Below are 27,322 nucleotides of genomic sequence, written 5' to 3' on the forward strand. Positions count from 1 at the left end.
CTTAGGACACCTAAACTAAGCAAAACGGCTGACCCAAAAGCAAAACAAACCCAAAGCAAACTAAGCTAAAGCACACAAAAACAAACCAAACTAAGGCAAACCAAAAGCAAACGAGCTAAAGCAAGCAAACAACCAAACCACTTGAGCCACTTAAGAATCAAGAGTCAAATGACTCAAGGCAATTTTAAACCTGACTCAATAAGACCTCTAAACTAAAACACACGAAAGGAAAACCTACTCTAAAGCTATATACAAGACACCTAGACTTGACACGACTCGAAGAAACGAAATATATACATGACTTCACATGATTTCTCAATATGTGCAACATGAGCATGGCAAAGGTGATGGTTTGCAATCGAGCAAATTCATCTTTAAATATGGAAAAACAAGCTCTCACCATGCATTTCCCATATTCAGGCAATTCCTCATGCAAGATAAGCAATTGAAACAATTCATCAGGACCATGATCTATCCAAATGCAAGTTGTTTTTCCTAACCCTCCATAATCAAAATCATAATAACTTTCAAAGCTAGGATTAAGGAAAGAGGTAACTTGGCATATTTCAGGCTCGGATGGAAGTGCTGCTCGAATGGAAGTGTTTGCTCGCCGTCCAATGTGTTGTTGAAAGCGAGATCATCAGCAGCTTCAAGAGGTCGCCATTGGTGATGTACCATTCCATGAGCATTGACAACATGTTGATCTTCGCTTGCGAGCTCTTCTTGAAATAAACTCAGTGCCCCTTCGAATAACTTGGCTTTCTTTGCTTTCACCATAACATCTTGCTCATCTCTATGCATAAAACACGCATCTTCATGAAACTTTGTAAGCATATCTTCAAAGATTAGGGACTCCTTGATAGATTGAGCTTCAAAATTTTCCTCTAGCTGATCAAATATAATCTTTGTTGGCATTTCATCTTCAAGAGATATCTCTCAACATCTCTTCATGATGATGAATCAAAATGTCAACAAAGTGCAAGATTGAGGTGGCATCCCAGTCACTACCTCCACCAATCAAAGAGGTCCACATCAGCGCATTGAATCAAGATCATACATGAAGGCACAAACTCCGATGTACCTACCCCTGATATCTATTGGTCCATACTCACTGAATGTAATCATTTCATTGGCTAAGGAGAGTTTGCTGTAACAAACCCTAATTAGGGTTTCATTGTAAAATCTTGGCCATCGATGGAGATTCAATCCTGGCCATTCATTGTAAATGAGCTCTGTATAAAAGCTCGCGCTTTTCATTTGTAAAGGTTAATAGCTAATAGTGAATAGAGTAGTGAATAGAGAATAGAACTAAGATAGAATGGCAATTAGAGTAAAGTAGGAGAAGGCAAAAAATGTTGCCTAGGTTGTAAATGAACTCAATTTTCATTTAAGTTATGGTGAAGTATGTCGTTTCTTTACAATGTGCATAGTTTCTTGTTGGATCTTCATGTTAGATGGTAAATAGATTAGATTGAATGGAGGAATTTGTTGAATGTATTCATGTGGAATCCGCCTAGTCCATTGTCATGTCCCCTCCTTGATCGTTATATATATCCCAAATAGAATAATTAATTATTATTAATTAATATATTAATTACCAACAAATGGTTACTTAAAATTTATTTACTAAATATTATTATTTATTACTAATAATATTTTGTAATATAAAAATAAATTAATATTATAAACATAAATTATTAATTCCTAAAGTGTAAAAGAAAACATATATATATAATTATTAATATTCAATATAATAATCAACCAAACATAACATCAGGTCATATTAATTATGACTGAGATGATGGAACCGATAGGAATCCTTCTTCAAGGTATTTAGTCATCGGTAAAAATTTGGCAAGCATATACCAATCTAACTAATCATTGATTAGTAGTAGCAAGGCAACCGGTAGGAATTATTAGGCAAAGGAAAAGAAAAGCGGGAGGAGGATGGGGAACGAATATTGGGAAGCAGTGACTTTTCAAGGAGTCACCGCCATTCCCAAATCCACTCTAACGGACATGACTCCCCACCAAGGACGTGGAGGAGAATAAAGGGAAGGCTCGGTTGGAGGATGGGGGGGGAGGAATACCACGGGAGGGAAGGAGACACCCAAGAGGAAGTTTGATTGCCTCGGGAAAGCATTCGCACGGTCACCAGAGGTAACTCCCTAACCGTAAGGGAGGCAGCAGGTATGAACCATTACACTGAGGGTTCAGAGTATTAAGATAGTAACTTTAATTAAATTCTCAGTATTACTGTATGCTCACAGCATGATAATGATAACTTAAATCACATTTACAGTATCACTGGATGTTCACAGCATTATAATAATAACTCTGAATTCGATTCACAGAATCATAGCAAATTAATATAAATATAACATGATATGGGACTGAGCATACTCTAAACACTGGGAACAATTAATCAGAATATAGATAGAGATTAATTCTAATTAATTGAAATTCTATTCATAAAGTAATAAATCTCTGCACTCTCAATCTTATTTGAATAAATGGAATTGATCAGATCAGATCAGAACTGTTATTAAGTTATAGAAATTGGCGGTGTCCTAATAGGAGACATTACAACAATTGCCAAGTGTCGGGACATAGAGCTTGAGAAATGGATACCTCATACCACCATTATTGAATACATCATAAATATTCTCCAATTCATATGTCTTAGAACTCCAGTTCGTAGGTGCGATGGATTGTGTAATACAAAGGTATTTAATAAAACTTAATGCATGTGTTACAAAGGGTAAAGTACATATATATATATATATATATATATATATTCAATCAGAACAAGGAGTAACATAATGATTATAAATATAGATATTGATTATAATAGATAGGTAATGAATAAAGTTAAGGTTAATGAATGTAATTAATGTATACGTAATGTGTATGATAATGAATACTTAATGAACATATTAATGAATGGTTTTCAGATATTAAGGAATAAGTATAAACTGCATGTTAATGAATTTGTACTAACATACGTTAACAAATATACGTATCAATGAACAGTAGGGATATAAATTAATAAATGTAATGTTCATTAATATTGATTAATGTGTAATGTTCATACATATTGGTAATGTGTAATGTTCATTAATATGTTGATATTAATCGTAGTCTAGTGAATGTATATATATTAATTAATGTGTAGTATTCACTAGTCACTAAACATAGGTAAAAGATATAATTTGTTAATTGTTGTATACATAAGTTTGCATATTAAGGAAAATTAGGAATACAAAGGTATGTTAAGAAATGTAATGCATATGTAAAAGATGGAAGATCATATATATCTATGTTAATTAAGAATACATTAAGAATTCATGTTAACACAAGGGATAGTTTATGACATGAAACTATTATGCAAAATGTATGGCTTGGTTGACTAAAACCCAATCAAGAAGAGAAGGATCTGGTCATAACCCCTTGAGGACTTGGATGATGGAGGCATCACCCAAGACCCTTGCCTTACCTTGTCTTGGGTGATGCCTCCATCATCCAAGTCTAAATTCGAATAATATGAGCTTAACTTCAAATTGTTAAGCGTCCATTGTTTATGCGTTAACTTGAACGGTGAGCAATATTTGATGGTAATAATTTGAAAATCTTTGAAATGTCCTTAGAAGATTGCACTAAGCTTGTGTCAAATTGTTCAAGTTGATGGTGAGACCTTGCCCAATAGGATTCCATCTAGTCATTCACTCATCTTCTTACACTCTAGGCTTTAGGAGTAGTGTAGACTTCTCAAACCCCATCTCTTTTGCTTTTTTTTTTTAATCTTCCAACTGAGTAGATAGGACCTAAGTTCCAACAAATCAAGCATCCAGGCATTCAAATGTAAGTCCCCTTGTCGTACCAGCAATCACAGCAACCAACAAAGCTTATCCACACGTAGTGACCCTACATTCATGAACCTTGGAGTCTTCTCAAGTGATCCTTAAGATAATATTTAACATTTGAGAGATTTTGTTCAAGAGAGGATACGATACTTTTGGGTATTTTATTCTGTGTTCGCATGTGCATAAAAAACACATCAACAGATTGTAAACTTGCTTCCACACCTATGGAGAAAGGGCTGAAGTTATCAGCCAAGTTTGATTCACCTGCAGTAGATGAAACCGAATTCAAGCAACTAGTAGGCAACCTCATCTACCTCACTGCCACTAGACCTGACATCTGTTTAGCTAACAGCTACATCTCTTGCTTCATGACAGCCCCAAAAGCTGATCATTGGAATGCAACAAAGTGAGTACTGCGATATGTGAAAGGCACTTCAAACTATGGCATTTTGTATGGTAGTGTTGTGACGTTTTCACACATCGCCCCATTGCAAATGGGGACCCATGTTTTTTTTGCTCGTTTTGTTCGTTTTCGCTTTGCTTTTTCTAGGGTTTTGTTAGTTTGTTAGTTGTCTGGATTTAGGGTCAAGCCTTAGGGTTCTAATTACCGTCTTTTCGGACCAAAATCCAGTCGTTTTTGAGGGCTTTTGAGTTTCCTTTTCTAGAATGCAAATTTTGAATGAAATGAATTCGCCAGAATGGTCTAATTTTCAATTGGAATGTTCATGCAGAGCTTAAACTTGTCTAAGTGTTGACCGTCAATATGAATTTTTGTCTGATTGAATATTTTGACCAAATTTTGACTTTTTTGAAATTTGATCCTGGGCATTGGGATTGATTTGTTTTCGCCTTGTGAAGTGATAAAATGTGTAAAATCATGATATTTTGGCCTGTAGGAGCAAAATCGCTCCTGTCCCTCAGTGAAGGACAGGAGCTCAATCTCAAATATCTCATCATTCTTGCAGAGTCCAGACAAATTTTACGTTTGAAGTGATGGAGAACGGCGAGATCTTTCCATTGAATATAAATTGAAGATTTTCATGAGCACAGAAATGCCTCCAGGAGGAAAATCGCTCCTGTCCCTCAGTGAAGGACCGGAGCTACAATTCAAATTTCGTCTTGTCCTTGGAAGATTTTGAAAGTTTAATGATTTGAGGACGTCCGAAGGAAGATACTTTGCCAAATGAATATAATTTGATATGCAAAAACGAAGGAGAATGACCTATATTGACCATATCGCTCCTGTCCCTCTCCAAGGGACCAGGGCGAGGTACCTTGTAGCTCTCGTCCCTCTCCCAGAGACCAGAGCGATTTCCTTCATTTTGCAAAATCCAGACAAAGGTCAAGGCAAGTTTACGTTCAAAAACAAGGAAAAACATGAGATAAATGCGTTGAATATAAATTGAAGATTTTTGGGACGTCCATAACAGTGCTAATTGCCTAAATCGCTCCTGTCCCTCAGTGAAGGACCGGAGCTACAAATCCAATTTTGCTTTGTCCTTGCAAGATTTTAACGTCTTGACGATGTGAGAAGGTCCAAAGAGGTACATTTTATCAAATGAATATAACTTGAAGTGCTGTCGGGGAGATTAACAGGGTAGCAAGTCCGGCTTGAGTGAGGTCCTGATCCTGAAATTTGGCTAAGTCTGGAATGTCCTGACCCTGAAATTTGACTAAGTCTGGAAACTGAAAAACCTCCAAAAACTAGATTTTGCAATATAACTCCTGGAGGTCTGAAACCACTCTCAAACATCCTGAAAGTATATATGGAATATAACTTAAAGTATAAGAAAGAAGAAACATAGAAGGAAATGTCACTTATACTTAAATGTTATATTCCATTAAAATTGTCCTGATCGAGAGTGCGAAAAGTCAAATTTCGCTCGTGTCCTTCTCCAAGGGTCCAGAGCGAAATGCGCTCGTGTCCCTCTCCAAGGGACCAAGGCGAATCGCTCGTGTCCCTCACCAAGGGACCAGAGCGAAAATGCTTAGTTGAGCCATTCCTGACCTTGTTTGGACGAATCGAGACATCAAAGGCATGGTGAAGGACGAAATGAGCATGATAGAACATCCAGACTTGATCAAAAAACAATGAAATGATGAAGTTTTGCCTAGAGGGTCAAATTCGCTCCTGTCCCTCACTGAAGGACCAGAGCGAAGTTCTTCATAAGGTACGATCTGGGCAAAGATCAAGCAAATTTTATGTTCGAAGGCAAGAAAGGAGGTCAATCGAACCCGTTGAAGACAAATTGAAGATTATCAAACGTCAACAAAGGACCAAAATGCTTAAGTTCGCTCCTGTCCCTCAGGAAGGGACCAGAGCGATTTTTGTTGTAGATGATTTTCTCGCCAAATTTCAACCGATCTCAAGGCATGAATGAATGAAAGGAGGCATTGCGAATCCGTTGAATATAATTTTCGAAGGTGATGAAGTGAAATGAGGCCCACAAGAGCAAAATCGCTCCTGTCCCTCAGTCAGGGACCAGGGCGATGAGGTACGTATCTTCCCACTTTTTCATTTTTGGGCGCTAAACAAACATTTTTTAAATTTATTTAAATGCTAGAAAAAAAATCGATATTTAATTAAAAGCATTTAAATAGCGCATGGTATGTATTTATTAATTATTTTTTGCCTTTGTAAAAAATCGAAATTTATTAATTAAAAATAAAGGCATTTAATAATTAATTATTAATTTAATAAAAATCAAAAAGGGAGCGCTTGGGTTTATTTTGTCAAGGTCGGCCTTTATTATTTATTTAAAAAACGTTTTAATTGCTATATTTTGCAAAAAGTCGGCCTAAGGTCAATATGAAGGTGAGCGCCTATAAAGGAAGGTGTTTATTTCATTTTCACATCATCATTTATCATCTCTCATATGCAACTTGGAGAAGGCAAAAGAGGAGCGAATTTCATACAAAGGAAGGGCGAAATTATCATTCAAGAAGAGGAGCGAATTCAATCAAAGGTGGTCCGAAACTACTATCCAAAGGAGAGGCGAACTTGAAGTTTCTATTTGAGCGAAGTTGCCTAGGACGTCAAAGACATATCAAAGATGGCGAAATTGCTAACTTGAAGAGGAGATCACGTCCAAGACTTGAAGGGTGGCGAAGTTGATAAGAGGAACGTTTTTTTGAAGATCACATCAAGACTATCGAATTTTGATTTTTGCCTAGGCAAATTCCTCATTTTGCATTCTAGAGTTAGCTCTCTAGTGAGGTATGGCGATATGGATTTATTGTTTTGATTTTGATTGTTAATCGTCATAGCTTAGATTTTGAAATTTTGAAATTTTGAATTCCTAGCTCAAGAGTCGTTTTTAGGAAATGATTAATAAAGGACTTATCATTAAGTTTCCTAAAAAATTGCTCTCTAATTTATGTTATGTATTGCAAAATCATGTTACTAATTTTGAAATGTTGTGTAGGCGTCAAATGGAGGTCTCTTCAAGGAAAATCAAGCCGGATCAAGGACGGTCTTCGCCAGGACGATCAAGCCAAGACAAGGGCGACCTCTTCCAATCCAGCGTTCCAAGGCGAGGTACATCATCTTCCTGCACATCAAGGACGCAAGGAGTTAGAACAAGGGCTCGTTGAAGAAGCAAAATAGATCCAGAGGAATTAATTAAAGCAAGTTTCTCAACAATATCAAGATGAATATCCACCAAGTTCCAAGTGTCAAATGAGGTGGCGTCCTAGTCATCATTTCTCCAATCAGTGAAGTCCATCTCAGCATGTCCAGATTCAATGTACTTAACTCATGGAAGGTGGCACAAACTCCGATGTACCTACCCCGGCTATCCATTGGTCGATTTTTCTAAAAGGGACATGTGTCCAAGCAATACAATTTTATCATTGGTCAAGCATTAAATGTTATGTAATGGTTGTAACAAACCCTAATTAGGGTTTTCATTGTAAAATCTTGGCCATTGATCTTGAATTGATCTAAGCCATCAAATTGTATTGTGGGCACTATATAAGCCCAGGCATTTCATTTTGTAAAGGGGAATTTTAGAGAATTAGAGAGAGTTGTAAATAGTTGAAAGTAGTTAGAGAGTAGAATAGGAGGACAAGGCAAGAAATTGTTGCCATTGATTGTAAACAAACTCCATTTTCATTGAAGTAATGGTGAAATATGTCGTTTTCTTGCAATTTGCATGGTTTCTTGTTGAAGTCTTCAATCTTAGATGGTAGATAATTAGATGAATGGAGGAAATGTGATTGATTGATGGTGGAATTCGTACATCCATACTACTAGCAGTTTGTTGATTGCAGACTTGCCTTGCGTAGTCAACTGGAATCATTCAGCCTAAGCTCAATTTCAATTTGTTGCCTCTTCATTGATATGCATCAACTTGGATGGTATCTATGCCTGCGGTGATGATTTGAACATCATAAAGCTTCCCCTTAGAAGATTGCACTAGTCTTGTGTAGATGTTCCATTGATGTCAAAACAAGATCTAGTTAGAGTTTCATCAAAAATCAATCATTGCTCCTACATTCTTAGTATTAGGATTAGATCCTCTCTTCGCCCTTATCCTTTTTCTATTTTTTTTAATCTAAGTTAGTAAGAGCCTGTGTCCAGCAAAGCAGATCGGAAGTTCAATGTAAGTCCCCTTGTGATTCCAGCAAATCACATCATACCACTGGAGCTTGTCCACACGTGGAGACCCCACTAAAAGAACCTTGGAGTCTACCTAACTGATCCTTTACGCGAATCTTCAGCAGTTAGAGACTATTTTCTCAAGAGAGGATAAGATACCCTTAGGTATTTTATTCTGTGTATGATTGTGTATCATTAAGTTTCCTAAAAAATTGCTCTCTAATTTATGTTATGTATTGCAAAATCATGTTACTAATTTTGAAATGTTGTGTAGGCGTCAAATGGAGGTCTCTTCAAGGAAAATCAAGCCGGATCAAGGACGGTCTTCGCCAGGACGATCAAGCCAAGACAAGGGCGACCTCTTCCAATCCAGCGTTCCAAGGCGAGGTACATCATCTTCCTGCACATCAAGGACGCAAGGAGTTAGAACAAGGGCTCGTTGAAGAAGCAAAATAGATCCAGAGGAATTAATTAAAGCAAGTTTCTCAACAATATCAAGATGAATATCCACCAAGTTCCAAGTGTCAAATGAGGTGGCGTCCTAGTCATCATTTCTCCAATCAGTGAAGTCCATCTCAGCATGTCCAGATTCAATGTACTTAACTCATGGAAGGTGGCACAAACTCCGATGTACCTACCCCGGCTATCCATTGGTCGATTTTTCTAAAAGGGACATGTGTCCAAGCAATACAATTTTATCATTGGTCAAGCATTAAATGTTATGTAATGGTTGTAACAAACCCTAATTAGGGTTTTCATTGTAAAATCTTGGCCATTGATCTTGAATTGATCTAAGCCATCAAATTGTATTGTGGGCACTATATAAGCCCAGGCATTTCATTTTGTAAAGGGGAATTTTAGAGAATTAGAGAGAGTTGTAAATAGTTGAAAGTAGTTAGAGAGTAGAATAGGAGGACAAGGCAAGAAATTGTTGCCATTGATTGTAAACAAACTCCATTTTCATTGAAGTAATGGTGAAATATGTCGTTTTCTTGCAATTTGCATGGTTTCTTGTTGAAGTCTTCAATCTTAGATGGTAGATAATTAGATGAATGGAGGAAATGTGATTGATTGATGGTGGAATTCGTACATCCATACTACTAGCAGTTTGTTGATTGCAGACTTGCCTTGCGTAGTCAACTGGAATCATTCAGCCTAAGCTCAATTTCAATTTGTTGCCTCTTCATTGATATGCATCAACTTGGATGGTATCTATGCCTGCGGTGATGATTTGAACATCATAAAGCTTCCCCTTAGAAGATTGCACTAGTCTTGTGTAGATGTTCCATTGATGTCAAAACAAGATCTAGTTAGAGTTTCATCAAAAATCAATCATTGCTCCTACATTCTTAGTATTAGGATTAGATCCTCTCTTCGCCCTTATCCTTTTTCTATTTTTTTTAATCTAAGTTAGTAAGAGCCTGTGTCCAGCAAAGCAGATCGGAAGTTCAATGTAAGTCCCCTTGTGATTCCAGCAAATCACATCATACCACTGGAGCTTGTCCACACGTGGAGACCCCACTAAAAGAACCTTGGAGTCTACCTAACTGATCCTTTACGCGAATCTTCAGCAGTTAGAGACTATTTTCTCAAGAGAGGATAAGATACCCTTAGGTATTTTATTCTGTGTATGATTGTGTACAAAATACACGTCAACAGAATTGGCGCTAGAAGGAGGGCAGAGCATTTGAACGTCAGATCCTGAGGAGCGCCTGACAGTGAACACGAACTCTTGAATCCAAGGAAGATCAGTGGAAAGCTTTTTCTCAAACAAAGAAGGAAGGTGACTGCTAGATCGTTAGTTGGACTTACGCAAGAAGGAATCAAGCTGGAACCAGTTGAACGTTCAAGTTGAATCCGAGATATTCAAGATCTCTCTTATTCCAGAAAATCCAAAAAAATTGAAAAATAGAAAATCAAAAAAATCAAAAAATCAAAAAATCAAAAAAAGAAAGATTTCTCAATGGGGCGACAACAGTTTCACGAAGAGCAACAAGTTGATTTTCCTGAACTTTGGTGGAGATTAGATACACAACTTTATCCACGCAGATTGTCCGAGTTTGCAAGACCAGGGCAGTGTCGAGTCCACGAGACAGAGGAACATGATGAGATGCATTGCTTAAAGTACTTATCAAGGATGGAATCGGCAGCGCAGGGAAAAATCTTCTTTTGGGATGTCCCAAGGCCAGAAACAGAAGAAGGCAACTTTAGTGTCCCAGAGAGTAAGGATCCTCTTCTAAGCTTCATGTGGATGATCGAGACTCAGCTCATTTTGGACGGTGAAGTGCGTCTTGAGAACATATTGCTACCATTGTGGTGTAGAATTCACAACTCACCTCACTCTGAATTTACTTGCTCAGTATGTGAAATGGCTATCAATCAAGTCAGAAACCAGTTTGGAATGCCAACTTTGTCCGAGGAAGAGTGTATTATGAACAAATCTTGGGGTGCACATCTCGCGACTGAATTTAAGAGAACATACGAACAAGACATTGTCCCAGCATCTGAATGTGAGAAGGATCAATTGTACGTTGACAATACTAGTGCACCTGATGATCAATGCATTACAATGGATAGCCCGCCATGCCTTGCACCTGAAAAGGAATACCATGAGACAAAAGTTGAAGAAGCAATTGAGAATACTCAAACAGTGATAAAGGAAGATCCAGGGGTTAAACAAGCAATTAAAGGAGAAGATGACTCATTCCTTGAAGAATTCTCACTTATGCTACGAAAGGAAATTCTTGAGGTTGAATTGCAGGAGTTTTCAAATGGCCTCATTGAAGAAGACAATCAAGTTGAGAATTTGAACAAAGAGATACAAATCATCATAAGTGAGCCCAGATATGAAGAACAATTCAAAGGGGCGCTTGAAGATTTCATCACCATTATGCTATTTGAGGAAGCATTGAAAGATTTTGCAGAGGAAACACAAATGGAATCACTGCCAAATTTTTTTCTAGATAAGCAAGTTACTGTGAGTGATATGATCCACCATCAGCTCCGACCTCCTGATACTATTCTTGAAGGAGAAAGGCCATCTGAGATTATCTTTGATCCACTAGAGGAGATGTTTGAAGCTCAATCTATCAAGGAGACTCTCATTTTTGAAGACATGCTGACAAAGTTTCATGAAGATGCTTGGTTTATGCAAGATACCTCAGTGAAAATAGAGAATCTTGAGCTATTCGAAGGGGCGCTGAGCTTGTTTCAAGAGGAATTTCCTAATCAAGATCAACATGTTGTGGATGCTCGTGGAATAGTTCATCATCAATGGCGACCTCCTGAAGCAGCTGGTGACTTCGCTTCCAACAATATAGTGCCGTCTGAGCCTGAAACATGCCAGGTCGTTTCTTTCCTTAATCCTAGCCTTGAAAGTTATTATGATTTTGATTATGGGGATTTTGGGAAAACAACTTGCATTTGGATTGATCATGGTCCTAACGAATTACCTCAGTTGATCATTTTGAGTGAAAACTTGCTTGAGTATGAGAGATGCATGGTGAGAGTTTGCCTTTCTGTATTTAAGGATGAATTTGCCCGATTGAGAACCATCACGTTTGCCATGCTCCTATTGCACAACCTGAGAAATCATGTAAAGTCATGTATATATTTTGCTTCTTTGAGTCGTGTCGAGTCTAGGACTCTTGTATATAGGTTTAGAGTAGGTTTTCTTTTCGTGTTTTAGATTAGAGGTCTTTTGAGCCTTGTTCTTGATTTGCCTTGAGTCATTTGACTCATGATCTAGTGTGGCTCAGGTAGTTTAGTAGTTTTCTTTTGGTGTGCGTTTTAGTTTAGTTTGCTTTGGGTCGGTCTGTCGGTCGGTTTGCTTTAGTTTAGGTGTCTTGAGTGGGAGCCTCCATTTTGTGAGAAAGGTGTTTGTGTTGTTGCCCGCACACTAGCAATATCTTGGATCTTATGTTAGACTCATTTCTTAGATATCTATTCATGAAGTGTTTGGAATCCGAGGTTGTTCCTCTTCAGCTTTATCATCTGATTAGGACCTGTATTTGACTTGGAAGGGAATCATTTTCTGTGTCTTGATGCCGACATCTGTTGATTACCATATCTTCACACATTAATAGACTCCGAGTCATTATGGTTTTCAGGCAAAGCTGTGATTAGTGAAAAATCTGAAATCTGGCTTCAGCGCCACCGCAATCCTCAAACCCTAGTAAGCTTCACTGCTTACGAGCCAAAGGAATTGACGGAGAGAAAAAGGCAATATCAAAAGGAAAAAATGAGAAAAAAGAGAAAATAAAAAAAAAAATGAAGAGAAAAGTGAAATGAAACGAAATATCAAAATTGGCTAAAGGGAATATGCGAGTAACTCCATCAGGGCTATAGACGCCTGGCTGGCAATGGAGCAATGTTCGTGAGCTTGCGGCGATAACCTCGTCGGGACTATGGACGTCTGGCTGGCAGCGAGGCTCTATCCAGGATGCTTTTGAAGTTGAGATAAACTACGTAGCTAATCACAGGGGAACCTGAAAGTCATAGTTGTCTTGTCGAGAGGAATAAATACACTTGCACACACTTGGGTAATCAAAGACTAAGTGTCTAGATTTGGTTAAAGATTCTCCTTCTACTTTGAGTGCATTTTCTAATCTCTTGATGAGCTCGGTTGAATTTTCCAGAGGTTCTAGGTGTCGATTGAGTCTTTATCTCTGAAATGTTTTTCAACATTTATTCAAGGTGGCGCTAGATGTTGTGACGTTTTCACACATCGCCCCATTGCAAATGGGGACCCATGTTTTTTTTGCTCGTTTTGTTCGTTTTCGCTTTGCTTTTTCTAGGGTTTTGTTAGTTTGTTAGTTGTCTGGATTTAGGGTCAAGCCTTAGGGTTCTAATTACCGTCTTTTCGGACCAAAATCCAGTCGTTTTTGAGGGCTTTTGAGTTTCCTTTTCTAGAATGCAAATTTTGAATGAAATGAATTCGCCAGAATGGTCTAATTTTCAATTGGAATGTTCATGCAGAGCTTAAACTTGTCTAAGTGTTGACCGTCAATATGAATTTTTGTCTGATTGAATATTTTGACCAAATTTTGACTTTTTTGAAGTTTGATCCTGGGCATTGGGATTGATTTGTTTTCGCCTTGTGAAGTGATAAAATGTGTAAAATCATGATATTTTGGCCTGTAGGAGCAAAATCGCTCCTGTCCCTCAGTGAAGGACAGGAGCTCAATCTCAAATATCTCATCATTCTTGCAGAGTCCAGACAAATTTTACGTTTGAAGTGATGGAGAACGGCGAGATCTTTCCATTGAATATAAATTGAAGATTTTCATGAGCACAGAAATGCCTCCAGGAGGAAAATCGCTCCTGTCCCTCAGTGAAGGACCGGAGCTACAATTCAAATTTCGTCTTGTCCTTGGAAGATTTTGAAAGTTTAATGATTTGAGGACGTCCGAAGGAAGATACTTTGCCAAATGAATATAATTTGATATGCAAAAACGAAGGAGAATGACCTATATTGACCATATCGCTCCTGTCCCTCTCCAAGGGACCAGGGCGAGGTACCTTGTAGCTCTCGTCCCTCTCCCAGAGACCAGAGCGATTTCCTTCATTTTGCAAAATCCAGACAAAGGTCAAGGCAAGTTTACGTTCAAAAACAAGGAAAAACATGAGATAAATGCGTTGAATATAAATTGAAGATTTTTGGGACGTCCATAACAGTGCTAATTGCCTAAATCGCTCCTGTCCCTCAGTGAAGGACCGGAGCTACAAATCCAATTTTGCTTTGTCCTTGCAAGATTTTAACGTCTTGACGATGTGAGAAGGTCCAAAGAGGTACATTTTATCAAATGAATATAACTTGAAGTGCTGTCGGGGAGATTAACAGGGTAGCAAGTCCGGCTTGAGTGAGGTCCTGATCCTGAAATTTGGCTAAGTCTGGAATGTCCTGACCCTGAAATTTGACTAAGTCTGGAAACTGAAAAACCTCCAAAAACTAGATTTTGCAATATAACTCCTGGAGGTCTGAAACCACTCTCAAACATCCTGAAAGTATATATGGAATATAACTTAAAGTATAAGAAAGAAGAAACATAGAAGGAAATGTCACTTATACTTAAATGTTATATTCCATTAAAATTGTCCTGATCGAGAGTGCGAAAAGTCAAATTTCGCTCGTGTCCTTCTCCAAGGGTCCAGAGCGAAATGCGCTCGTGTCCCTCTCCAAGGGACCAAGGCGAATCGCTCGTGTCCCTCACCAAGGGACCAGAGCGAAAATGCTTAGTTGAGCCATTCCTGACCTTGTTTGGACGAATCGAGACATCAAAGGCATGGTGAAGGACGAAATGAGCATGATAGAACATCCAGACTTGATCAAAAAACAATGAAATGATGAAGTTTTGCCTAGAGGGTCAAATTCGCTCCTGTCCCTCACTGAAGGACCAGAGCGAAGTTCTTCATAAGGTACGATCTGGGCAAAGATCAAGCAAATTTTATGTTCGAAGGCAAGAAAGGAGGTCAATCGAACCCGTTGAAGACAAATTGAAGATTATCAAACGTCAACAAAGGACCAAAATGCTTAAGTTCGCTCCTGTCCCTCAGGAAGGGACCAGAGCGATTTTTGTTGTAGATGATTTTCTCGCCAAATTTCAACCGATCTCAAGGCATGAATGAATGAAAGGAGGCATTGCGAATCCGTTGAATATAATTTTCGAAGGTGATGAAGTGAAATGAGGCCCACAAGAGCAAAATCGCTCCTGTCCCTCAGTCAGGGACCAGGGCGATGAGGTACGTATCTTCCCACTTTTTCATTTTTGGGCGCTAAACAAACATTTTTTAAATTTATTTAAATGCTAGAAAAAAAATCGATATTTAATTAAAAGCATTTAAATAGCGCATGGTATGTATTTATTAATTATTTTTTGCCTTTGTAAAAAATCGAAATTTATTAATTAAAAATAAAGGCATTTAATAATTAATTATTAATTTAATAAAAATCAAAAAGGGAGCGCTTGGGTTTATTTTGTCAAGGTCGGCCTTTATTATTTATTTAAAAAACGTTTTAATTGCTATATTTTGCAAAAAGTCGGCCTAAGGTCAATATGAAGGTGAGCGCCTATAAAGGAAGGTGTTTATTTCATTTTCACATCATCATTTATCATCTCTCATATGCAACTTGGAGAAGGCAAAAGAGGAGCGAATTTCATACAAAGGAAGGGCGAAATTATCATTCAAGAAGAGGAGCGAATTCAATCAAAGGTGGTCCGAAACTACTATCCAAAGGAGAGGCGAACTTGAAGTTTCTATTTGAGCGAAGTTGCCTAGGACGTCAAAGACATATCAAAGATGGCGAAATTGCTAACTTGAAGAGGAGATCACGTCCAAGACTTGAAGGGTGGCGAAGTTGATAAGAGGAACGTTTTTTTGAAGATCACATCAAGACTATCGAATTTTGATTTTTGCCTAGGCAAATTCCTCATTTTGCATTCTAGAGTTAGCTCTCTAGTGAGGTATGGCGATATGGATTTATTGTTTTGATTTTGATTGTTAATCGTCATAGCTTAGATTTTGAAATTTTGAAATTTTGAATTCCTAGCTCAAGAGTCGTTTTTAGGAAATGATTAATAAAGGACTTATCATTAAGTTTCCTAAAAAATTGCTCTCTAATTTATGTTATGTATTGCAAAATCATGTTACTAATTTTGAAATGTTGTGTAGGCGTCAAATGGAGGTCTCTTCAAGGAAAATCAAGCCGGATCAAGGACGGTCTTCGCCAGGACGATCAAGCCAAGACAAGGGCGACCTCTTCCAATCCAGCGTTCCAAGGCGAGGTACATCATCTTCCTGCACATCAAGGACGCAAGGAGTTAGAACAAGGGCTCGTTGAAGAAGCAAAATAGATCCAGAGGAATTAATTAAAGCAAGTTTCTCAACAATATCAAGATGAATATCCACCAAGTTCCAAGTGTCAAATGAGGTGGCGTCCTAGTCATCATTTCTCCAATCAGTGAAGTCCATCTCAGCATGTCCAGATTCAATGTACTTAACTCATGGAAGGTGGCACAAACTCCGATGTACCTACCCCGGCTATCCATTGGTCGATTTTTCTAAAAGGGACATGTGTCCAAGCAATACAATTTTATCATTGGTCAAGCATTAAATGTTATGTAATGGTTGTAACAAACCCTAATTAGGGTTTTCATTGTAAAATCTTGGCCATTGATCTTGAATTGATCTAAGCCATCAAATTGTATTGTGGGCACTATATAAGCCCAGGCATTTCATTTTGTAAAGGGGAATTTTAGAGAATTAGAGAGAGTTGTAAATAGTTGAAAGTAGTTAGAGAGTAGAATAGGAGGACAAGGCAAGAAATTGTTGCCATTGATTGTAAACAAACTCCATTTTCATTGAAGTAATGGTGAAATATGTCGTTTTCTTGCAATTTGCATGGTTTCTTGTTGAAGTCTTCAATCTTAGATGGTAGATAATTAGATGAATGGAGGAAATGTGATTGATTGATGGTGGAATTCGTACATCCATACTACTAGCAGTTTGTTGATTGCAGACTTGCCTTGCGTAGTCAACTGGAATCATTCAGCCTAAGCTCAATTTCAATTTGTTGCCTCTTCATTGATATGCATCAACTTGGATGGTATCTATGCCTGCGGTGATGATTTGAACATCATAAAGCTTCCCCTTAGAAGATTGCACTAGTCTTGTGTAGATGTTCCATTGATGTCAAAACAAGATCTAGTTAGAGTTTCATCAAAAATCAATCATTGCTCCTACATTCTTAGTATTAGGATTAGATCCTCTCTTCGCCCTTATCCTTTTTCTATTTTTTTTAATCTAAGTTAGTAAGAGCCTGTGTCCAGCAAAGCAGATCGGAAGTTCAATGTAAGTCCCCTTGTGATTCCAGCAAATCACATCATACCACTGGAGCTTGTCCACACGTGGAGACCCCACTAAAAGAACCTTGGAGTCTACCTAACTGATCCTTTACGCGAATCTTCAGCAGTTAGAGACTATTTTCTCAAGAGAGGATAAGATACCCTTAGGTATTTTATTCTGTGTATGATTGTGTACAAAATACACGTCAACAGGTAGGTGCAACGATCCAACACTGATTGGTTATACTGACTCAGATTGGGCAGGATCAGTGGATGACAAAAAATCCACTTCTGGGTACGTATTCAGTTTGGGTACTGGTGCCGTCACTTGGAGCAGCAAGAAGCAACAGGTTGTGGCTCTTTCCTCGACCAAAGCTGAATACTGGGGAACAGTCAAGGCCACATGTGAGGCAGTTTGGCTCCGAAGGATGCTTTCTGACAAGCAAATGCTGCAAGCAGGTCTTTCTCCCTTGTATACTAATAATCAAGGGGTGCTCAAACTAGCCAAAAATCCAGTCTTCCACGAACGTACCAAGCATGTCGAGCTTCATTGTCACTACATCCGCAAGCTGGTAGAAGACGAATCAGTTCAGTTGCACTATGTTCCGACAATGGATTTGACTGCGGATATTCTCACCAAATCTCTGAGCCCGGATAAGTATGTCAAATTTAGGGGGCAACTTGGTGTTTTTGATAGATTGACCATTAAGGGAGGGTGTTAGAATAATATTTAATACTATTACTATTAATGGTCAATAATGTAACTAGTTGTTAGACATCTTAAATGTCTACAGAAACAGGTAGTTAGAAGTAGGTGTCTTCTTAAATATCTACAGTGTTTTGTATTTCTATAAAAATGTAATCTTTTCCCAGTTTATAAATGATGAAGATATTTTTACCAGTGAATGTGTTATTCACAAGCAATTCTAGTTTGATCTTTTTGATATTGACAACTGAATTTAAATCAGTATGTTATGTTTCAAATTTTGAAATTTGTAATGGATATATATATACCCAACCCCAAAAAAAATTTATGTCGTACCGGTGTTTCGTACCCATATACCCGTTCCATTCCCATACCCGATTCGGCAACTTAGCATTGAAAGGCATCTACAGAAATATAAGCTCACACTGTTAAGAAGACAAAGGATTACAAACACTGCACAGCCCATGCAAGGATTCTGGGATTACGTTAGGACTGTGAATCAACAGTGAACTGTAATACAGCACCAACCACAGCAAGGTCAGCAAGTTGCCTGGTCTCTGTGCGAATAACCTTGGCTATGCCATAACACCCTAACGTAACTGCACCATAATCTGCCAAGACATGCTTATGGCTGGTAGCTTTGGGCTCCAGAAAAATTATGTTCTAATACCATATTGAAATGGTAAGCACCAAATCTGCACGTTACACCATGATCTACAGTAATGATACTATGAAAACGTAGTATGCAATTGGAATGATATTACGTCGATTTGCATTGGCTTTATAGAAGGCTTTACATAGAGTAACCACCCCAACCAACCAACAGGAAACTTCCCACACACAGCTAAAATTACTTATTTTAACTTACTAAAAACAAATTACTAACATAAAGGGCACACTAAGCTATATTTAATAATTAATTTACTAAATTATAACATTTATTTAAATAATATTATATTTATAAACTCGACATACTAATATAGATGTAATAGCTGCAACAAGTTGAAATGAGGTACGATAGGAGGAAAGCTACGTATTTACTCTTTAAGCATTTACGGGCTATAGTTTAGTTTTTTAAGGCCAGGGCAAGATTACATAGCAATCACACATGATATTACCAATGATCTACTATATCCTTGTGACTTTGATACTAATTTATTAATGGATAATGTGGCACATAAATTAGGCTAAATAAGGATTATTTCAAGCCAAGTAAGGTATACCAAAGATACAATAAGAGGAAAAACATGGGCCAGAACATGAACAGGTCTTAGTTAGGGCTTTTAAAGCCTAACTATATTGTAGATGACCAAGGCTTTTTGGACCAATAGCTGGTCTCCAAATCTAATATGTTACATGTCCCTTGATTTATTTGTGGGACTTGATCCACTTTTTGATAAAATAATTTCCAACTTTATAAAATAAAAAAATAGAAATTTGTGATCATATAACCAAGATGGTTATAGCATTTATGGCATTGATTCAAAGGGAAAAGGGAGATGGTGGAACTAACTCAGGAAAGAAAACAGCCATAAATAATTAACTTTTAGATCCAAAGGGAGTACAATAAATTAATCAGAAAATAAAATATAAATTTATACCTACAAACAGTTACTTGAACATCTTCAAAAGTCTAACCGGTAAAAAATGACGATAAACTCTAGAAAGGAATCACACTATAGGCTTACAAAATGATCCAAACCTGTATCCAGTGATGTCCGATCAAGACAAGGTCTCCATCCTTCACCTTCCCTTGGGTATTCCCATGCTGACAATAGCTACAAACGCCAGAAATTCCACAAAATCAACAGCCACACAAACTAGTGATTCAACTTATATGATGTCATGTTAATAGCCAACGCCAATCTAAGAAGTTAAAAGAGCACCCTCCAAAGACATATGCAATGAAATCAAAGTTCCTAACTTCCACCTACAAAGCATAGCCAAACATTTCGTTTTTATTATACAAACACATAAAAATTTATAAACCATGTGCACATCTTGGAAGACGATGAATTTGTACATCCTAATATTCAAAAACAAGGAAATAGGCATTAAATAAGCAGCAGTTTGCACCATGGATAAACAGACAAGCATCAAGCATCACGTGTTACTCAAACACAAAAGAAAAGAGCAAGTAAAATTTGCAATCCTCCTAGAAATATCACAAATCATAAACATGAAAAAGGCAATGTTTTGAAAAATTCATTTCAATGTTGCTGTTATTTCAATCAGTTCTTTAATTTTTTATATCCTAAATTTCTTCAATGTGGAATTTTCCCTCTTCCTATAAATACCTCTAAATAAGTTCACAAACAATAACAATATTTGACTATTTTTCAATAATCTTCACTACTAGAGCGATGAAAAACAATTCATCACCTTTAAAAATCACAGATCATATAAGCATAATAAGTTACAACTGTCAGCAACATATTAAATGGTAACATAAAAAGAATGCAGAATAAATGTCAATAAACATCTTAAATGTGTTTTTTTAAGAGTACCTATGAACCTTATAAATTTAAATTTGAAAGATCCTGAGGGATATAACAAGAATACATTATTTCAATAACATCATGGCATCTTATGCTGAGGAAAAGAAATTTAACCCATATTGACTTGAGATAGTTATGTGTACCAGTTTTTCTGTGCATAATAGGTTACTATTGAATTCTGAGCCTGTAACAACCACATAGCTACTTATGTTAGTAAACGCAATAGTTAGAAGCGGCTCATGATGGCAGGGTTCTTCCAGATGCTCAGTCTTCTCACAACTTTCTTATAAGTAAATAGTTTATACCACATCAGTTCTTGAAGACTTTTCAACAAGCTAGCTGATATCTTCACATTTAAACCAAGGTTACATGGGGGCACATCCCCTAAGGTTTTTGGCCAAGTCTCCGTACAGGGGACGAAGGACGCCTTGTGGACATCTCCCAAGCATCCCCAAAGTTTATCTTTTTTTCGGGGACGTCCCTGATGAGAGGGGATGGCCAGCCGTCTTCGGGAAGGCCAGGAGACGCCTAGACGTCCCCCAACCGTCCTGAGGATGGCCAGCCATCCCCTTTCTTCCAGCTGATTTTTTCAATAGAAAAATACAGCAAAATTTTTAATTTTTAATTTTTAATTTGTTTTTCTTTCTAAGTGGACCCCATGCCCTCCCAACCCTAAAATGAAACATAAAAGTTGTTTTCAAAGCCATGTGAGCTCATTTTTACATTCCAAAAAGATTGCAGCAAAGAGGAAAGTGAGGAAACAAAGTGGAGGATTTGAATTTAGTAAGGGTTCCAAATAGCCAGAAAGGGGGCATTATACGATGTAACTCGACATGGCGGTGTCTAATGCATGACTGGAACCATGTTTGAATGGATTTCATGGCTATTTACCCTGCAGTGCTGATTTTTTCATACCGGCCATCGCTCAAATCAGTGTTCCATACTTGTCTACTTTCATGTCAGAGTATGAAGGGAGTTAAAGTGATATTTTGGAGTTGATTAGTGGTGCTGTGTATGTTAAAGGTTGGTGATCACCCTTAGGATAAGTTCTACCTGTTAGGAAGTGTTTGGAGGTGTTTGGAGGTGTGGTTCTACCTGTTTAGGAAGTGTTAGGAGGTGGTTCTACCTGTTAAGAAGTGTTTGGAGGTGTTGCTTTATTGCAGACCTGTAACTCACTGTTTGCGTGCTTATTGGAGAGTCTTCGAGGTTGAAAAATGTTGTTGCAGACCTGCTATATGCTCAGATTTATATAGCAGACCTGCTACATGCTCAGTTTTATATAGCAGACCTGTTCACGTCCATTTGCCCGTTTACAAGGTAATGGGGGTGTTATTCGGAGGTGCAACTTTATCAATGTTATCATATGAATATCTGAAATTTCTCTATATTTTTACATTTATATATATATAGCCATCCCCTAAAAATGGCCTAAGAAACCCTGTCCCTGAAACACGTCCCGCCGTCCCCCTGGCTCAGAAACTTCGTGAAACATCGATATAAACTATTCCCACAAATTTTAGAACTCTCCTCCATTGCTTGGAATGCGTAAACGAATCCAAGTTTCAAGTACAAAGTAGCAGCAATCTAGTTCAAAAACCAAGGTTGTTAAGTTGATAGAATATCTATTTTTTACCTTTCTGTATCAACATCTGGTGGTGATTTCTTAAATATTTTGAACCATTTTTAAGCCTTCACAAATTTATTTCCTGTATGATTTTAGGTTTGATCTAGACAGTTTCAAGTTTTTTCCCACCATTCTACAGCATAAAGGTTTATTTCTCTCTAGATTTGTTAATCCATATAATATAAAAACTTACGTGGAGCCAAAGGGTTCAACAGTAGGTCTTCACCAATCCCATGCCTTGATTCAGGATTCTACTGCTCCTTCCAGATTTCTTGAAAAGGATTAACAAGGGCATGATCCTTATGATCTTCTGATACATGTTTGTATGGCTTTTCTATTGGCATCTCTGTTGATAAACTACCTCCTTTTGTGTATTCCTTAGATGCTCTTCTTTGACCTCTTTCTTCAAAGAAAACAATCCCAGCACTGCTAGAAGGGACATCTACAAGCAGCACGTCGAAGTCCATTGGACCTCCACTCCTATGCCACTCAGCCCAAAGTTTTCTCTTTATGCTAAGCATTTCTTACAGGTATGCCATCCTCGCCACCTCCAGCATCACTGGTCACATGGCTTGAGAAATCCCCTTGACCAAACCAAGGTGCGTTCCCACTAGCTTCAGGTCAAGATGGGCCACCATATTCCTCAACCTGATCAGATATGCCATCTTCACTCCCTCTGGAAGGTAGAGACTGGGGAACATTTCATCTTCAGATGCCCCATTTACTATGAGATTCAAGGGAGATACCACTACCTCTAAAGGACTCAAGCAACAATCTCTCTAATTTATTCACATATCTAGACCAACAATGTTCAGCCCTTTATCTTCGAGAGGCCATCATTCTTCAGCACAAATCCTTACATGAGGTCTCTTGAGATTTTAGAACCCCCAAGTAGAGAGATCAGTTGCTCTAAATGACCTTTGGATGCCACTACTTTTCTTATCACTGCAGAAAAACCTATGAGACAACTCTCTCACCACTTCCACCTCAACATGTTCCTCCTTGGCATCATGGTCGTGCTTCTTCCTAGAAGCACAGTTTAGCTTTTTCCTGTTGAACAATCTACTCTTCTCCAGCCAGCCGCCTAGCCACAAGGGCAAATACACATTACAAGCTTTCTCCCTAATAAAGGGGTTACTTTAGCTTGCATGTTAGATATGCTCCTCAGGGAAGTACCTTACTTTAACCTCCCCACCCTCAACACTCCCTGATGAGTAATTTCAAATCTTGTATTGATCCCTTCACAATGATTGATGATGATACCAATGACTTCGCCATTTCTAGTCCAGACAATGATACTTGATGAGCTCCAGTTTTCCTCAACATTTTCTCTTTGGAGGTCTTTTGTTGTTTCATATTTCTATGCTTTTGTTCTTCCCTCTGTGGGGCCTCTCTAGGCTTCTTTCCTAGAAATTTTCATAGTAAACTGTTTTACTTGAGTCCCATTGACCTACTTTTGATCATCCATGGGCAATAATATAATTTCGTTATTTCTTTCTTTCTTTCTTTCCTTCCTTCTCATTATCAACAACTTGAGCAGATAATTGATTGTTAAATGGAAGGACAAAACGTTTTTGAAGCCCTCTACTAAGTCTCTCTGTAACACTTGTAGCACATTCTTTTACAGATGCAAACTAACTGATTTCTAGTCTATACTATAGACTCTACTAGAGCTTGAGTAAAAAAGTTCAATAGCATGTTGTTTACTTGAGTATTCTACTTGAATAATTAACAAAGAGTAAAAGGAAATAACAGAATATCACAATAACAATTGCTTGCAACAATGTTCCAAAAATATGTCTTTTTATTCATTCAATTATCAGATGTGCAATAGATACAAGAACTTCATGTATGCAGTCCAGACTACAAATACAATAAGATATATATAGCAAAGTTGAGATTGGTTGAGAATGCGAACCGTCAGTAACTCCCAACTAACAACCAATTGCCAAGGACTAATTCCTTAATTACAAAATAACTCATTTTATTTATTGACGAACTACATCAACCCCTCCAAAAAGAAAGGTGTCTTCCAAATGACAACTTACAAAATTGGGAGCTAAACAACACCAAATCAAAACTACTGAGAAGGGAGATGAGAAGATGTCCTTGGATGTACAAAAGATGTGGGAGTGGATGTCGGGGATCAGAGTTGTTGAAGCCTATGGACCTCCTCAGGTTGCAGCTTCAAATGGTGAGCTGCTACCAACTCTCACTCCTTTGCTGCCTTCACCATCTATGCAGCTTCAACTAGCTGGCATTTGGTTTGCTCAATCTCCTTCTCCCTCTAGTCTGTTCTACTTCAATGAGATGTGCTTGTTGAGCAAGTTGCTTCTGAAACTTTTATCTGCATTCAACCACCTCAGCACGTACTATCTCCACCATCTGGAGAGCCTCATCCTTGTGATGTGTGAGCTCATCAGTAGAAACTATCTAAAACAAAGCTGAAATGACTCTACCATGTCTCCCTCTACTGTAGGCCTGGCAGGGTGCCAAGCTACCATCATCTTGGAAGTCTCTACCCCAAACCATCCTCAAGAAGTGAAGCATCGAGCGAACTCCCCTTCACACTCTCTCTATATAAATGCCAAAATACGTTTGGCTTCTCCTGCCACCAACGAAGAAAGCCCTACATCCAATCATGGGAGATGTCTCCAACCACTTGCATGACTACAACCGTAGACTAAATATCCTGTAAATATCTCTAAATCATGCCAAAGGGGCCCTCCTCATCGCACTTAGCAATTTCTATAATTACTCCCTATGACTCACTTGACTTCTCATCCAGATTCTCAATAGGTGGGTTGGCCATTGGTAACTCCTGTAAAGTCAATGGCAGCTATCATGCAATCTCCTAAACATTCTCCACCCTAGCCAAAGTTGCTTGTATAGGACCAAGATAGGCATTGTCAATAACGATGACCGACTATTATGTATCCTGTTGCTCAAGTCCATCGACCATGAGCCCTAAAGAACTCCGCGAGGGAAAAGATGGAAACTCTACTGGAAGACGAAGTAGGTGTAGCCAGCAATCAATCTGCTCGGCTTCCTCAACCAAAGTGGTGTCTGCCGACAAAGTGGTGTCCCCTAGCAAAGTACCTTCGTCTGGTTGAATGGGCTTTGTTGGCACAATGGCCTCAATGTGTAACGTGGATTCAATTGGCAACACGGGCAATGTGGTTGGCACTGTAACTGGCAATATGGCTGACAATGTAATTGGCACTGTGGCTGGCAATCCTAGCAATGTGGTTGGCAGTGTCAAAGTTACTCATTAACCGGATTGGCCTCTTCTATCTCAATCTCCGGCGAGGATTGTGCATCAACAACCAATGATACCTCATCTATTGGTGTAATCGTCGATGTGGACAAAGAAAATTCGATCAGCTCATTATTGTCCTTCATACTATCTTGTAATGTCCCCATTTTTACACCATCTTGTTCTACGAACATTGGCCAGTTTTCAAGGTTTTTCGTAGATTTCCAAATGTGTTGGTAGGGTTCCAATACTCTAAGTGAGCTCAATTTTCAATTTCAGTGAGTTTCGACAATAGTTGCTATTTATACTAAGTGCTTGCATGGCTTTCTAGGTTTTCTGAGGTTTGCTTTCTTTGGTTTGCAAAGAACACAACTTTGTATAGTATGTGCTTGTTCTGGCACCGAGCATCATTCTTCAACACCAATAATGTCTCAACATGTTGAGCTTTTAGTTTCCAATGCTTTGGTGGTCCTTTCCACAATGTGCTTGGGATTATTTTAATATTTACACTAGAGTTATAAAGTTATGTCTTAATATTTACTTTAGTGTTAAATGTTATTAAGTTATATTCCTCAAAAGTGGACATCTAGCAGAGATAAGTGGGGGGTGGAGAGCGGGCTTTGCACATGAATTGTTATTAATATTTCGAAGAGGTCTCTTAGAGTAGAAAAAGAAAAAAGTGCTTTTTTGAAAAAGCAAAAAAACATATTTCTAAGAAAAGTAACGAAAAAGCAAAAAACATATTTCTAAGAAAAGTAACAAAAAAGCAAAAACGTGCTTTTGCAAAAAAAAAATCAATTTTTCAAATAACAGCCAAATAAAGTAAAACACTTTTCTAAAATAGCTCTCAAAAGTTATCAAAGGAGGATTGGAGCTCTCATTTGCAATATTTTGAATTTGCACACATATTGAGATGTTGTCGAAACTAACTTTGGAGTTCTTCTTGGGATTGTTGAGGACGAAAACCCTCTACAATTTGTCTGGTTTCAGTGGTGAAAGACCCACCCTAGCAGGGTTATTGTTTTAATCAGAGAGTACACAGGTTTGCTTGAGATTTTGGTATGGGGTTTGCGAAAAATGAAGAATTGTGAAATCTTTTGAGTTTGTCTTCAGGATTTTGTGTGGAGTGTTGTTCGAAATTACAAGTTTTGGGTGTTTCTTCCAGTTCTGGCCATACACTTTCAGCCACCTAGAATACCACTTTTTGGTTCATATCTCTGCATATTTTGATTACATGCTTCTGGGTATTAAGCGATTATCTTTTCCTCGGCTTGGTGACTCAAATGAATAGGTCATTTGCAATTTTTGGTGGACACCTGAATTTCCTAAGCCAAATTACCTTTAGACAGGCCATACACTTCAAGAAGGCACGTGTGTATTTTTTTTTGAGATTAAATCTGCATTTTAGTGACTGAAAAAAATCCTCTTTGCAGCGCTTAGGAGCCATGAAGATTTCTGGGAGGTTTTTAGGCGGATTGTGGTCAAGTGTAGTGTTTGGATTCTTTGGAAGCATGATAGTTGAATTCATCAATGAAGCCTAAGTGTTTTGGTTGCTGGAGCAGAGTTATCTGTGGTTTATTTTCAGTCTATTAAGTGCCTGAACAGTCCATGGATTGTGTATTTCCAGGTCTGAATATTACTAGGAATTTGTGCTTTGCTCGGAGGACATTTGGACCACATCGACCTTTGGTTTTGGTGCAAGGAATAATCAAAAGAAAGCTCCAGATCACAATTGGCTGCAAACAGCAGTGATACTGATGCTACAGGTCTTTCCTGTCTGAAAATCATTTCATTTTATGTAATATGTAATGTGGACAGTGAATAAACAATGATATCATCAGTTGCTTAATGTACTTGCTTGTCAATACTTACTGCACTGTGTTTGCGAATGTTCTTGAGAAACAAATGAATGAAATCTGAAAATTACTCCAA

The 27,322-nt window shown here is 38.0% G+C and overlaps 1 protein-coding gene across 2 annotated transcripts in view; it reads right to left on the reverse strand.

The window, feature by feature from the left end:
- The window catches only part of LOC131026659 (protein ESMERALDA 1), a 169,918-nt gene that overhangs the window by 104,273 nt on the left and 38,323 nt on the right, over positions 1-27,322 (reverse strand). For both annotated transcript variants that reach the window (XM_057956582.2, XM_057956580.2), the window contains exon 3: positions 19,715-19,790. In XM_057956582.2, coding sequence (XP_057812565.2) covers positions 19,715-19,790 — 76 coding nt within the window. The remainder of the gene's footprint in view (positions 1-19,714; positions 19,791-27,322) is intronic.

This window comes from Cryptomeria japonica, chromosome 11 (genome assembly GCF_030272615.1).
Source record: "Cryptomeria japonica chromosome 11, Sugi_1.0, whole genome shotgun sequence".
NCBI classification, from domain to species: Eukaryota; Viridiplantae; Streptophyta; class Pinopsida; order Cupressales; family Cupressaceae; genus Cryptomeria; species Cryptomeria japonica.